General features: G+C 47.6%; 1 protein-coding gene across 1 annotated transcript; it reads right to left on the bottom strand.

Annotated features, from left to right (window-relative positions):
* Positions 1 to 4,484: 4,484 nt before the first annotated feature.
* LOC142424371 (gamma-crystallin B-like) lies at positions 4,485 to 7,405 on the bottom strand. Its single transcript, XM_075529531.1, has 3 exons — positions 7,397 to 7,405; positions 7,064 to 7,306; positions 4,485 to 4,757 (listed from the first exon to the last, which is right to left on the bottom strand). Exons 1-3 carry the CDS (start codon positions 7,403 to 7,405, stop codon positions 4,485 to 4,487), a joined length of 525 nt encoding a protein of 174 aa, XP_075385646.1.
* Positions 7,406 to 12,873: the final 5,468 nt, after the last annotated feature.

Here is a 12,873-nt window from a genome sequence, read left to right as displayed (position 1 = left end):
GGGGAGCATTATGGTTGTACTTCTTCCAAGACAGAGGTGTTGGTTCTCCTGGAGGTTCACAGTAGATTCGAGATGCTTCGCCAACACCATCATCCAAATGCATCAACTCGTCTCCATTCCCATTTTCTTCAGTAAATTGTCCTTTTGAAAAGACCCTGCCAGGGCTGTGAGCGGTCTAGAAACCTGAGTGATGGTGTAGAAACCGAGCCTGCCGCTCACCAGAGGAAGGCAGATTTGATGTGTGGGCTGAGGCTTTTGGCCGTGTTTGGCTTTGAGCTCTAGACCCTGCATTGGATTTTGAACCAAACAGGACCCCCCACCACGTGAGGCATTTCCTCCAAGCTTTGTGAGTTTCCGTGGGACATGGCAGCAAATTGCAGGACCCAGGGGCACAAATGAATATACTCATGGGAATGAGGGGGGGGGTTATAAGGGGGTGAAGGCGAATCGAGCAGAACAGAATCTCAGAAAAGTTGCACATGTGGGGCAATCTCCAACTCCTTGGGTCTAGTCTGGCATTAATCCATATAAAGCAATTCATCAGCACACTCCCCGTGTCCTCTATCGGGATGCCTCTTTTTATGTGTCACTTAGCGGTGAAGTGTGTCCACTCTGGATTCAGAGAAATCCTAGCCTGCCTGCTGTTAGCACGTGGGCTGGCGAATGTCTCTGCCTGGGAGAACTCGGCTGTGTGACAGGTTCCACGATGGCTCCGGGAGTTTGTTGTGGCTTCTTCTGGGTCTTGTGACGAGGAAGGGATCATTTCAAAACAGAGCCACTTTAGTGGTCACAGAAGGAACGGAAGAGGGTGACAAAGTCAGCGGAAAGCTAATCGGGAGATTAGGAAAGCACGGAGAAGAATCTGAAGCACGAGGAGCGGAGCCACGCTTCCTGAGGGGTCCCATGTCAGCGAAGCACGGACTAGTTTGCTTTCATGGAGAGAGGAGGTGAAGAGGTAAGTTGAGGGTTATCTTTTTGGTCGAAGCCAGGATCTGGCAGGTAGCTACAAAGTCAAGGTGTGTAGTGGAAGTCAAAACTTCAGGCGGGTGGGTCCACACTGGGATATAGACGCTGGGCGTGTTTGCAGTTTTGTTTGTTACTTTGTATCATTGTGGTACCCGTGGTGGAGATTTACTGGAATACTTACAGAAGCCCAGAGGAGATAAGAAAATGAACTTTATTTGTGAGCGGTAGCAAAAATTGCCTCTTTCTATCTTCAGGACCAGGCTAAATGGAGAGCAGGTGGGTCAGGTGGGAAGAAGACCCCCAAGAAGTCTGAGCAGGTGTAGGGAGGGAGGGTGTGGTCCGAAGGGATCCAGACCATGGCTCTCAAACACACCAGGAGAGGAGTCCGATTATATACTGTCCATCAGCTCTGGTTAGGCTTAGAATGATGGTGGTCTTTGAAAGCCAGTGAGGTGAGGCTGTGCTCTGAGTGTATTTATAGGGAATGAAAAGGGGACAGATGGACAGAGGAAGTCAGTCAACAATATTTGGAATAGGCTCCCCCACCCCACCCCATTGTTTTTCCTCTGAAGGAACTGAATCAAGACATCAGGAAAAACTGTACAGCAACCATCATAAGGAAAAAACAAAACCATAAAGGACATTGTGAAGTGGGTTGAGAAAAGTCCTAAGTAGGTAGGAGTTGGCCTTGAAGATGAAATGGGGAACTATCTAGACACGAGTGTGGATCTCTCTGACTCATGAACTCAAAGGTTCCTCTATTAGAAGTGGCCCCCTGAGACAACCAGAGATGAAAGGGGAGGGCAGAGGACTCCGTCTAAAGGCCCGCGCTCAATGGACGTGCTGGACGTCTCCATTAAAAGGGCCCCATCCCCTCCGGGGATGCAGCTCAAGCAGACTCTCACCTCTAAAGAAGTGGCTATGCTTTAGTTCCAATGACTGCACAATAAAATATTATTTAAAATAAATGATCATAAGAAGAACCTATTCAGAATATACAGAGAAACTCTTCTAACTCAGTAAAACAAACAACCCAATTAAATAACAGTCAAAATGTTTGAGTAGCTGGCAAAGCAATGGAACAGTATCAAGAAAACCCAGTCCCTGAAGAATGGTATCCTGCTTGGTAAAAGGAAGGGGCAGCAACAAAGGGGGAGGCTCTCGGTGAGATGGATCCACACAGGGCTGCAACAATGGACTGGAACCCAAAACCATTGTGAGCGTGGTGCAGGACCCAGCGGAGTTCTGATCTGTTGCGCACAGGATTTCTGTGGGTCAGAACCGGCCCAAAAGCCCCTACCAACAACATGACACCAAAGGCATGCATATGGCCAGTAAGCTCCTGAAGGGACGCTCAGCATCCTTAGTCACTAGGGAAATAGAGCTTAAATCCACAGAGAGAACCCTTCACACCCACTAGGAGGGCAAAAGAAAGAAGTGTCACCAAGCTCTGTTTTTAGTCTCTGTGGTGAAAGCACCCATGACTCCAGTCTGCAGGCTCAACCGGAACATGTGCACAGGTGCACATAAGAGATAAGAGCTCATGACACACGGGATCCAGGAACAGGAATGGGAGTAGTGATACCAGGAGGGTAGAAGGTAGGGGAAAGGTGGGGAGAGGAGGGGACGAAGGGAGATCAACACATAACCACACCCCACACCCCTCCAGGGGGATGAACAACAGAAACCGTGGGGAAAGGGGTACAGCAGTTGGTGTAATATATAAAAATACGAATAATTTATAATGTATCAAGGAATCACGTGGAGATTGGGTGGAAGGGGAGCTGATACCAAGGGCTCAATAGAAAGTAAATGTCTACAAAAGAATGATGGAAGCATATGTACAAATATGTTTGATACACTTGATGCATGGATTGTTATAAGAGCTGTAAAATCCCCCCAATAAAATGATCTTTAAATAAATAAGTAAATAAAAATAAAACATTGACCAATTGAATAATATCTAAATATGTAATCCAGTGTCATCAACTAAAGCATATATTTTAAAATAAGATTCCCACTGGGTTAATAAGCACTTAGGCTAAAGGTTACGTTCACCTCACATAAACTGCACAGCAGAGTCTATTTCAAAGGTGCCAAAATGTCCAAAAGGTTTCAATCTCTCTTTTGGAAATGGTTTGTAGACCATACTTGCCTTCCTTCTGGAGAGCACCAGGTGGCGCTCGTGTCTAGTGTAAGAAAAAGCTTTGCTGCAATGAGTTTGGTTTTCAGTTTGGGGTTCTAAGTTCATGGTTTAACAAACGCTGGGCTGCTAACTATCAGGTCGGCAGTTCAAACCCCCTAGCTGCTCCACGAGACTAGGGTAAGGGCTGTTCCCATAAAGATTTATAATCTTGGAAACCCTAAATTCTACTCGGCCCTGTAGGCTTGCTAGGAGTTGCAGTCAGTGGCAGAGGGTTTGGGGTTCTACAGAGCTCTTGACACGTTCCTTTCTTCTATAGCAAGACAAGTGGCTTCTTGGTCTCCAGGCAGTTCAAGTCCCCTAATCAAGAAAAAATCCTGCTTGAAAAAGTCCTTTGTCTATATGTCTCCAGTCTCTTGGCTCCCGCTACACGGCTGTCTGCCCAGACCACCTGGAGGCTGCCCTCCCATGGCCTGAGAAGGGCCTTGGAATTGGACGACTCTGACCTTCCCTGGTTAGTTTAAAGTAGACAGAAGTCTCATCCTGACCCTAGGTCCAAACCTTATTTCTCAGGCAAGCTTTATGGATATTTAATATAAAGAGTATTTGAAAAAAAAACAACCCCACATTTAAGTAAAATAGGAAAATGTCAGGAGGTCTTGGCTGGGTTGGAAGCTACTCAAGGGCACCTAATAGCGGCAACAAGAATCACCTGGGCATGGGGTCGTGCCTCAGCTTGTTAACAAGTGTCCTAGGTGACTCGGAACGCGGGCATCTTCAATCCATTATTAGAATTTTGAAAATCACTGATTTTTTTATAAGGTGCAAAATAGTCAGCAGTAACCAAACCCTTATGGAGCGGATGCTGCTCTCCAGCAATGATGTGCCTTACCGCCGGGCATGCATTTATATGATTGACCTCACATCCAGCAGGTGCAGGAAGGCCAACACCCTTGCCCAGCTGCCGACGGTTAGTGGATTTGGCTCTTGGCACGCGGACTCCGAGGGACCTGGTTGACACAACACTAAGAGCTCAGTGTCTAACCAAAGGCTTGTGGTCTGGACCCACACACCCGCTCGGTGTCTGCCTTCCTAGAAGTACAGCCAAGAACACACTCAGACAACGTCTCACCTGTCTCCCGGGTGGCTGTGAACCAAACATGGGCGTGCTGACACTCGGCAAACCTACCATTCCTGCAGCAGGCGTGTCCCTAGGTGACCCGCTCCCATCGGGACTTCCCCTGACCCACGTCGGAAAATCCACAGGGTTGGTTTCTGCTGCGCCGTAAAGAAGCGAGGAGTTCGTGAGTGCATGGAACACACACGGAATCTTTTATTAGCTTCCAGAGGGAGCAAAGGGGCGAGTAAACCCATCTCAGGAGGAATCCGTCGCTCTCCGCAGAGAGCCCACCCTGGCGCTCACGGCCCCCCAGTCGTGGTACCGCCTGTACTCCCCCGGCCGCAGCAGGTACTGCCGCCCCCGGTAGCTGGGCATCTCGTAGAGGACCCAGCAGCCCTCCAGCACGTGGAGGGAGTGGGTCTCACTGAGGTGGAAGCGGTCCTGGAGGGAGGAGCAGTCGGCCGTGAACTCCGCCATCTGGCCTCTGTAATCCTCTCGCTCGTAGATCCGGATCCTGTGCGCGCCGGCCTGTGGGTGCCGCAAACAGCGCGAGAGGAAAAGCGAGAAACTCAGGCCTCATTTGGGGGCCACCAAGGATACACGCCACTGGGGAACTGCCATCCACTGCTGTAAAGAGCTGTCGTCTGAGAAACCCAGAGGCAGTGCAGCTCTGCCCTGGAGGGTCACTGAGTCAGCCCGGCCAGATCACAGCAAGTTTTCCCTTTTCTAAATCACCGGTGCGCACAGTTAGCGAAAGAGATGGTCACTCTCAGGCCAGTGTGCATCCTTGTGCTGGTTGTAGGAGACACAGCTGAAGAGGGCATCATAGACCCACTTCCCGGGGCCACACCCTGTCAGGAGCCATACCTACTGGCCCCGCTGAGGACCATTCGAAGTACCATTTTCCCATTTTGTTCTTTTTTACAAGGCTCTCACAAGTGTCAGGCCCCCTGAGAGACATGCATGTTCTCTCATTCATACGTGCATGGCGATTGTACTCCCATCTTGGGTGGTAGGAAAATAAAGAGACTAATGGATCCCTGAGACCACGGCTTTAAATCTTGATGCATTAGAAGCCAGGCGGAGACAAAGTGGGGCTGCTTCCCCCAGAGTGAGGCCACGGAATGGTAGCATTTCAGAGAAAGCTCATCGCAGGAGACCCGGTAATCACCGAATAGCGGGGCCAGCACAACATAGGTTTCATCTCTCAGCTTCAATTAGCTGCTCCTGCAGATCTGTTTCAGGTAATCGGTAAAAAATGGAAGCCCAGGGTCATAAAGGAGGTCAAGATTGGATCAAGAGGACATAAAACCTCTTTAAAAATGGGAAGTTAGGTTGCTGGACCTGGGCACACCCCATTTTTCTTTGTATAATACCTTGCTCTTCCTTTATCTGCTGTTTCCGACCACTGCCTCGGTGCCTTTATCCTCCTGCCATTAGAACCTCCTGAAGGAACGGTTCTCCCAAGCAATTGCTTCTGGAGTATCAGGTAGCTATGAGTCAGAACTGACTCAATGGCACCTAGCAACAACAACAACAAGGCCAACCCCAGAAGGAGTCTCAGTGGCACTGTGATTAGAAATTGGGCTGCTCACCACAAGGTCAGTAGTTCAAAACCACCAGCTGCTATTCAGGAGAAATACAGGGCTTTCCACTCCCATGAAGAGTTCCAGTCTTAGAAACTCACAGGGGCAGTTCTGCCTTGTCCTGTAGGGCAGCTGTGAGCAGTAAGTTGGTTTTAGTTTGGGTGTGAATGCCGGTCCTGGTGGCACAAGGGAAGAAATGTTGGGTTACTAAGAGGTCAGAGTTTTGAACTGACCAGCTGCTCCTTGGGAGACATAGGAATAAGCTGGCCTCTGTAAGACTTCCAACCTGAACATGCCACAGGGGAGTTCTATTCTCACCCACAGAACTACTATGCATTGGAATCGACTCGATGGCAGTGGCAGTGGGTTTGATCTTATTAAGTTATTAAACCCTCTAAACTCAAAACAAACACACTGCCATCGAGTCGATTCCAACTCATAGCGACCCTGTCGGGAAGTGTACCCCTCATTGGTGGTTTTGAACTTTCGACCTTGTGGTTAGCACCCCAGTGCATAATGACTATGCATTCTAAGGAGTTTCAAATTGTACAAAAGCAATGCAATGCATTGTCCGCAGGACGCCGACATGTTCCAATGAGAGCTTCTCTAACTGGAATAGCAGGCTGGTGGTGCGATTCACTGGAAACCAGGCCTGGGCATTGCTTGCATAGAGATGATGGTCACTGTGAGTCCGAATCAACGTCGCCGCAGGGGCTGCGGTTTGGGGCTGGGATTTTGTTTGGTGAGCAGCGTGGCTTTCCAGAACTACTGGATTCACATTGTGAGTTAGCTGTTTTGCCTCATTAAAAAGTAAGATACTTGTTGGGTCTGATTCCTGTTCAAAATAATCATGTGGACTGTGGGGTGGCGGTAGCATGTGCCTGGTTCTACCCTTTATCCTCATCACAACCGTAGGAATTAGCTGCACTCTTAGCCCCTGTAACAGGAGAACAGCAAGAAACAGCCCAAGTGACTGGAGGAAGACCACCAGAGGGCGAGGAGGACATCTTTTGTTCATGCATTGCCAGCGGCCTGGATGCTGGGGACTATTATCATACACTACTTATCCCGTGTAGAGGATAACTTCATTTTAGTAGACCAAGATAAAAGGATCAATTAAATGCATTCCATCATACATTTTTTTTCAGTGGCAGGAAACACGGGCGACGTGAATGAAGGGAAGGAGGCTATAGTGGGCACCCAGCATGGGCATCAAGCAGGGGGAGCCTTGACCGAGCCTGGACCCACCTGGGGGATGAGGCGGCAGGAGCGGACCGAGTCGCTGAGGCCCATCCACTGCTGGTAGTCGGGGTACTCGCCCCGGCGCAGGAAGTACTGCAGGCCCTGGTAGTTGGGGCGCTCATAGAGCATCCAGCAGCCGCTGTCCACGCGGATGGAGTTGCAGTGGCTAAAGTAGGTCTGCAGGTTGGGACAGTCGCTGCTGCACTCGTGGGAGCGGCCCTGGAAGCCCCGGTCCTCGAAGAAGGTGATCTACAAGGCAAGCGGAGGAAAGGGCTCATGGGCCGGCCTGCTAGGTGCTCTGTGCTGGGGGACCCTCCCTGGGCCGCCCGCTGGGCTCACCTTCCCCATGGCTGGGCGGGTGGATGCTGGAGTTGGATGTGAGAGGCCGCAGCGTGGTGGGTCTATATAGCAGGCCGACTGCTGCATTGACAAGAACAACAACAAAAGGGAAGGGGATTTTCGCTGCCTCCCTTTTTCTCTGTCTCTTTGATCTATGGCATGACTGTCGGGGTTATTGTGTGCTCGCTCTCCAACTCTCCAGAGCTCTCTACGTGACCACTGTGGTTCCAACGGGCACTTGCTGCCGCTCACGGTTTAAATTCCGTTTGGGAAATTGGACAAAGGTGCTTCACCGAATGAATGACTGTACTTCAGTAGTTACTTTCTCCTTGGGGGTGTCAGCATACGGTGCTGCTGGGGTGGTGACTGAGTCTGGGGTCCAGGTCAGTGGGGAAATGAAGGGTAGGTAGAAAGATGCTCTCCCCTCCTCCACATCAGCCACCAGGGATATTAAGACTGACTCTCAGGTGCACTGCCCATGAAACAGGCCATGTAGATGCTGTGGGCTAAATTGTCACCTGTTCAAAAAACGGAGGTTGGACCGTTTGCAGAGGGTTGTGGATGACAGAGCCCGCAGTCCATTGCAGAGACCCCCACGGGGAATAAGCCTCCATTGAATACCCTCAGGCCATTCATTGACCAGGGATATGAAAAACCCGGACTGCAGACAGAGTCCGCCAGAAAGTGAATTCTTGAAAGCACAGACAGGTTAAAGTTTTCAAAACCATCGTTTGTCTCCCTTTAGAACCCATTTTTAATTTGTCCTTTTTAAATGATTATTTCCGGCTTTCTTTGGGATTGAAGCAAAGGATGTAACCGATGTCATTGAACACGGGTGTATAGAAATGGTTAAATGAGAAACGCATCTCCTGTGGCAACTGTCACTGAAAACGCAATAAAATCGTATTTCACATGAACAGACAGGTGAGCGGAAATATCCTGGGAGCCTACTCTCTGTACTTGTGCATTCCAGCACAAGCAAGGTGATTCCGGAGAAGTCAGAAATTGTAGAGAAGTAGTATTAATATCAGGATAATGATGAGGCTTTCTACCCCGAGTTACAGCCTCAGACGCCCACAGGGCAGTTCAACCCTGTCCTAGAGGGTTGCTGTGGGTCAGCAGCGACTTGATGGGTGTGAGGAAAGGAGGGGGCACCAAAGATAAAACTGGATAAAAGCTCCACTGGGCAGAGCTTTCATAGTTTGCACCCTCCCTCCCCCACCCCCACCCCCACCCATTTGCTACAGGAGCATCAAGCAATTGAGCAACTCGCTCCGAGTTAGGCACCCAGTACGTCGCCTGGGAAGGTTCTCTTTGTTTGGTCACAGTGAATTTTTTTGTAAAAGCAGTTTTGCTCAAAACTCTTTGTGTGTGTGTGTGTGAGATGTTCGATTTATAGTGTGCAGCTGTGAAATTGTGTTTCCTGATCAGGAAAAATGCTGCAGAAACTGTTGTGATGTTGAACGCAGCTTACAAGGATAACACTATGGCAAAAACTCAGGTGTACAAATGGCTTTCTCATTTCAAAACAGGTGAAAAGTCTATTGATGGCAAACCTTGTTCTGGAAATCTGTCAACTTCCTGATGAAAATGTCAACTTGTAGTGCATTTGGAGTTCATTCCACCAGGTCAGACTGTTAATCAAGCTTTCTATTTAGAGGTTCTGAAAAGATAGGGTAACAGTGTGTGCCCCCCTCCCCCCCCAAAAAAAAACCTGCCTGATTTTTGGCAGACAGGGGCCTGGTTTTGCCAGCAGGACAAGATACCTGCTCACTCAGGCATCTCACTGTGCCAGTTTTGGACCAAAAACAGCATGGCTCTCTTGCCCCACATACCTGACTCACCTGACCTCCCTCTGTGAGACTTCTTTTTGTTTATGCATGTGAAGAGGGACATGAAAGAACAGCGTTTTGAGGACAAAGAAGAGGCGAAGAAATAAAAGACGAGGGAGGTGCTGTCAGTCATCTCAACAGATGAGTTTAAAAAATGTTTCCAAGAATGGAATCGCGGATTTGACAAATGTATTAAGGGTAACGGAGAGTACTTTGAAGGTGAGAAGGTGGTTTTGTAAAAATAAATACATAGCTTTGAAAGCAAATCTGTTTATAGTATTATCATTAATATCACCTTCACGTAAAATGTTGTTGAAGATAACTCAAACAGGGTTGCAGCAATACACCCAGAGAAAGCCACACCACCTTTAGAGGAGGGTGTGTAATGAGGGCTATAATCGGGGACCAACCAGATGGATCTTGGCTGAAAGTGAAGGAGACTTGAAAGATGTTAACTCACATTTTATAGACTTTGCAAAGGCCATTGACTGTGTAGAATCAGAACAAATTATAAATAATTTGGGGGGATGGGAATTCCAGAACATTTCATTGTGCATCCACCAAGAGGCAGCCCTTGGAATGGAACAAGGGGACACGGCATGGTTTGACATCAGAGAAGGCGAGCATCAGAAGTGGTCCTTTCACCATTGCTGTCGGTCTGCATGTGGAGTACTGACCCCAGAGTGGGTCTCTGCGCAGAGGAAACAGCAGCAGGACTGCAGAGGCTCACGAACAATCTGCACTGTGCAGACAATGCCACCTCACTTTGCTGATGGAGAAGAGCACTTGAATCCCTCACAAATGGAGTTCAAAGACTCACCTGAAGTATGGACTACACATGAATGTAGAGGAAACAGAGTCCTCACAACAGAACCAATAAAAATATCAAGGTACATAGAGCAAAGAGTTCACTGACAAGGATTTCATTTTGTTTGGACCTACAGCCAGTTGCCATGGAAGCAGCAATCAAGACGTCAAGTGGCATATTGCATTTGGGCAAATACTGCAAAAGACAGACTCACTGCCACCAAGCCATTTTCAACTCATCAGGACCCTGTAGGACAGGATAGAACTGTCCCTGTGAGGTTGTGAGACTGAAAATCTTTGTGAAAGTAGAAAGCCCCATCTTGCTCCCTAGGAGCTGTTAGTGATTTCGAACGACTAACCTTGCAGTTAGCAGTCCACCTTAGAATCACTATGCCACCAGGGTGCCTTCATAAAAGACCTCTTTAAAGTGTTAAAAAGCAAAGATGTCACTTTGAGGATTAATATGCACGTGACCCAAACCAAGTTGTTATTGTTGTTGTGTGCCATCGAATCCAATCCAACTCAGAATAGCACTGCACAACAGAACACAACACCACCTGGTCCTGTGCCTTCCTCATGACTGTTCATGTTTGAGCCCATCATTGCACCCTCTGTGTTAGTCCAGCTCCTCAAGGGGCTGTTTGTGTTTTGTATGATTTTCTGTATGTGAAATTCAGGAGAGGTCAATAACCAGGAGAGACAATAACCTAGGTAGGGACATGGCAGGGAAGGACTGGGGGTAGGGTGGGGAGAAATAGGAAGCTAACAACACGAGTATGAAAAAAGACAATTTTACATGGAACATACCTAGAGAGTCATCTATATTTAATGTAGATGATTCAGAGATGAGATTTGGGGCTTGATGTGAAGTTAATGCTGGAATGGGTGCCAACTTTGGGGAAAATATAGTAGGCCAGTGATTCTCAATGTGTGGGTTATGACCCCTTTGGGGGTTGAATGACCCTTTCACAGGGGTCGCCCCATTCATAACAGTAGCAAAATGACAGTTATGAAGTAGCAACAAAAATAATTTTCTGGTTGGGGTTGGGTCACCACAACATGAGGAACTGTATTAAAGGGAGGTTGAGAACCACTGTCAGTAGGACAAAGGTGTTTTCCACATGGAAAGATATAAACTTATTCTGCTTGGAAACTGGGTTTTTTGTTAAGCTAATTATACCATAGCACACAGGATGGGTTCTAAGTCTAATTTCTTATTTTAAAAAGAGCCGATGAGACACACAAGTTCATATACCTGAGGGTGACAGATACCATACAAAGGTTGACAAAAATTGCCAGAGCTACTGGTGAGGGCGGAATGAACTTGGTTAAGCCCTTGATTTTGACCCTTAGCTTCCAAAACGGTTAGGAAATAGAGCTCTGGCTTCAGCCTCGTCCACATGTGATCTTTGTGTGGTGCAGGTGGCGCGGTAGTTAAGCATTCCCCCGCTAAGAGGGGCTCACAAAGTTGTTGGCTTTGTGGCAGAAAGCTGTTGCATTGCACCTCCTACACACTCACAGCTTGGAAACTGCTCTAGGGCAGTTGTTCTCTAACAACCACACTAATTTGTGACATCTTCCTACATGGAATGGCAGCTTTATTACTTACACCTTTATGAGCTATGGAGGGGAAACTTTTTGTGTTTTTCTTTTTCTTTACTTGCAATTATTATTTCGTTCTAAGAAAAAAGTATCCATGATTATCCACCAAGGCTAATTAGCACAACGCTACCACTAAACCACGAGAGAAACATTTGACAAAGTCAGCAACTATCAAGATAAGTACAGCCACAAAACAATAGTGTGTTTGTAGTGCTTTCTCTCCCCCTTCCTCCCCCTCCCCCAACCCCCTCCCCCCTCCAAAACAGGGCATGACAAAAACTGCATGATCAGAAGCATTACTGTGATGGGGTAGTAATGGCAGCTCTGAGCAGAGGTGGGTAGAAGGTAACAAAAGTAAGTTAGCAAGGAGGTTTGTCAAGTAGGTGTATTGATACATTTTAGCTGGGCTTATGAAAAGTATATATATATATATATATATGACACTGAGTGGAAGTGTGCTGTCAGGCTATTTGATGGGGTTCACCCAGTGTGGTCTGCATTCCTTACACACACACACACACACACACACACACACACACCACTGACTCTATACAGCAGGAAGACTGCTGTGTTGGCAAACAGGACACAAAGGGGGCCCATAGAGGTGAGTAAGGGAATTTTCTTGTTCTCTTTTCCTCTCTGCTGCCAGTCCCTGGGGCTCAGTGTGGGTTTTGCTTCCATCCTCTCTGGAGGATTTGGGCTGCTATCACTGGATATTGCGATTGAGCTTGTTGAGGACATTGTCTATTTAACAATGGAAGTAGAAATTCAGCCATTTTTATACGGAGTCTGTGCTTTTGTGTGTACAATTTGGGGTGGGTCATGGTACTGGGAAGCAAACAAGGAAAGAGCTTTAATATAGTAAAACATAAATGAATGTGTAAAAATTACAGTGCTGTTTATATGTTGCAATACTGGATACTGATTTATCGCAAGAAGGAAATGTGTTAATTGAACCTCGGTATTTTCAAATTAGTTCTTTACAAGATCCTCAGTAAAGGGTGTAAGGAATTAGAATGCTCTCCCAAAGGGGGGCATGGAATTCCAACCTTTCAGAACAGAGCAAGCACAGTTCTGGGTCTTTGGTCTGGTGTGTGTGTGTGTGTGTGTGTGTGTGTGTGTGTGTGTGTGTGCCATGTCTAAAAGTAGACTCAAGGTTGAGCAATTTCTTTAGGCTGATTTTAATTCTCTATCCAGAGAGGATAAATTTAAGATGTTTCATCTCAGAGAGAGGAA

The sequence above is a fragment of the Tenrec ecaudatus genome, chromosome 13 (assembly GCF_050624435.1).
Source record: "Tenrec ecaudatus isolate mTenEca1 chromosome 13, mTenEca1.hap1, whole genome shotgun sequence".
Classification (NCBI taxonomy): Eukaryota; Metazoa; Chordata; class Mammalia; order Afrosoricida; family Tenrecidae; genus Tenrec; species Tenrec ecaudatus.
Note: the sequence above shows the minus strand (reverse complement) of the source record. Positions and strands in the feature narration are given on the sequence as shown.

Coding starts and splice junctions, on each gene's coding strand:
- LOC142424371 (XM_075529531.1), bottom strand. Junction 4,758..7,063: donor CCTGCCGCCTCATCCCCCAG/GTGGGTCCAGGC, acceptor CGGCACCCACAG/GCCGGCGCGCACAGGATCCG.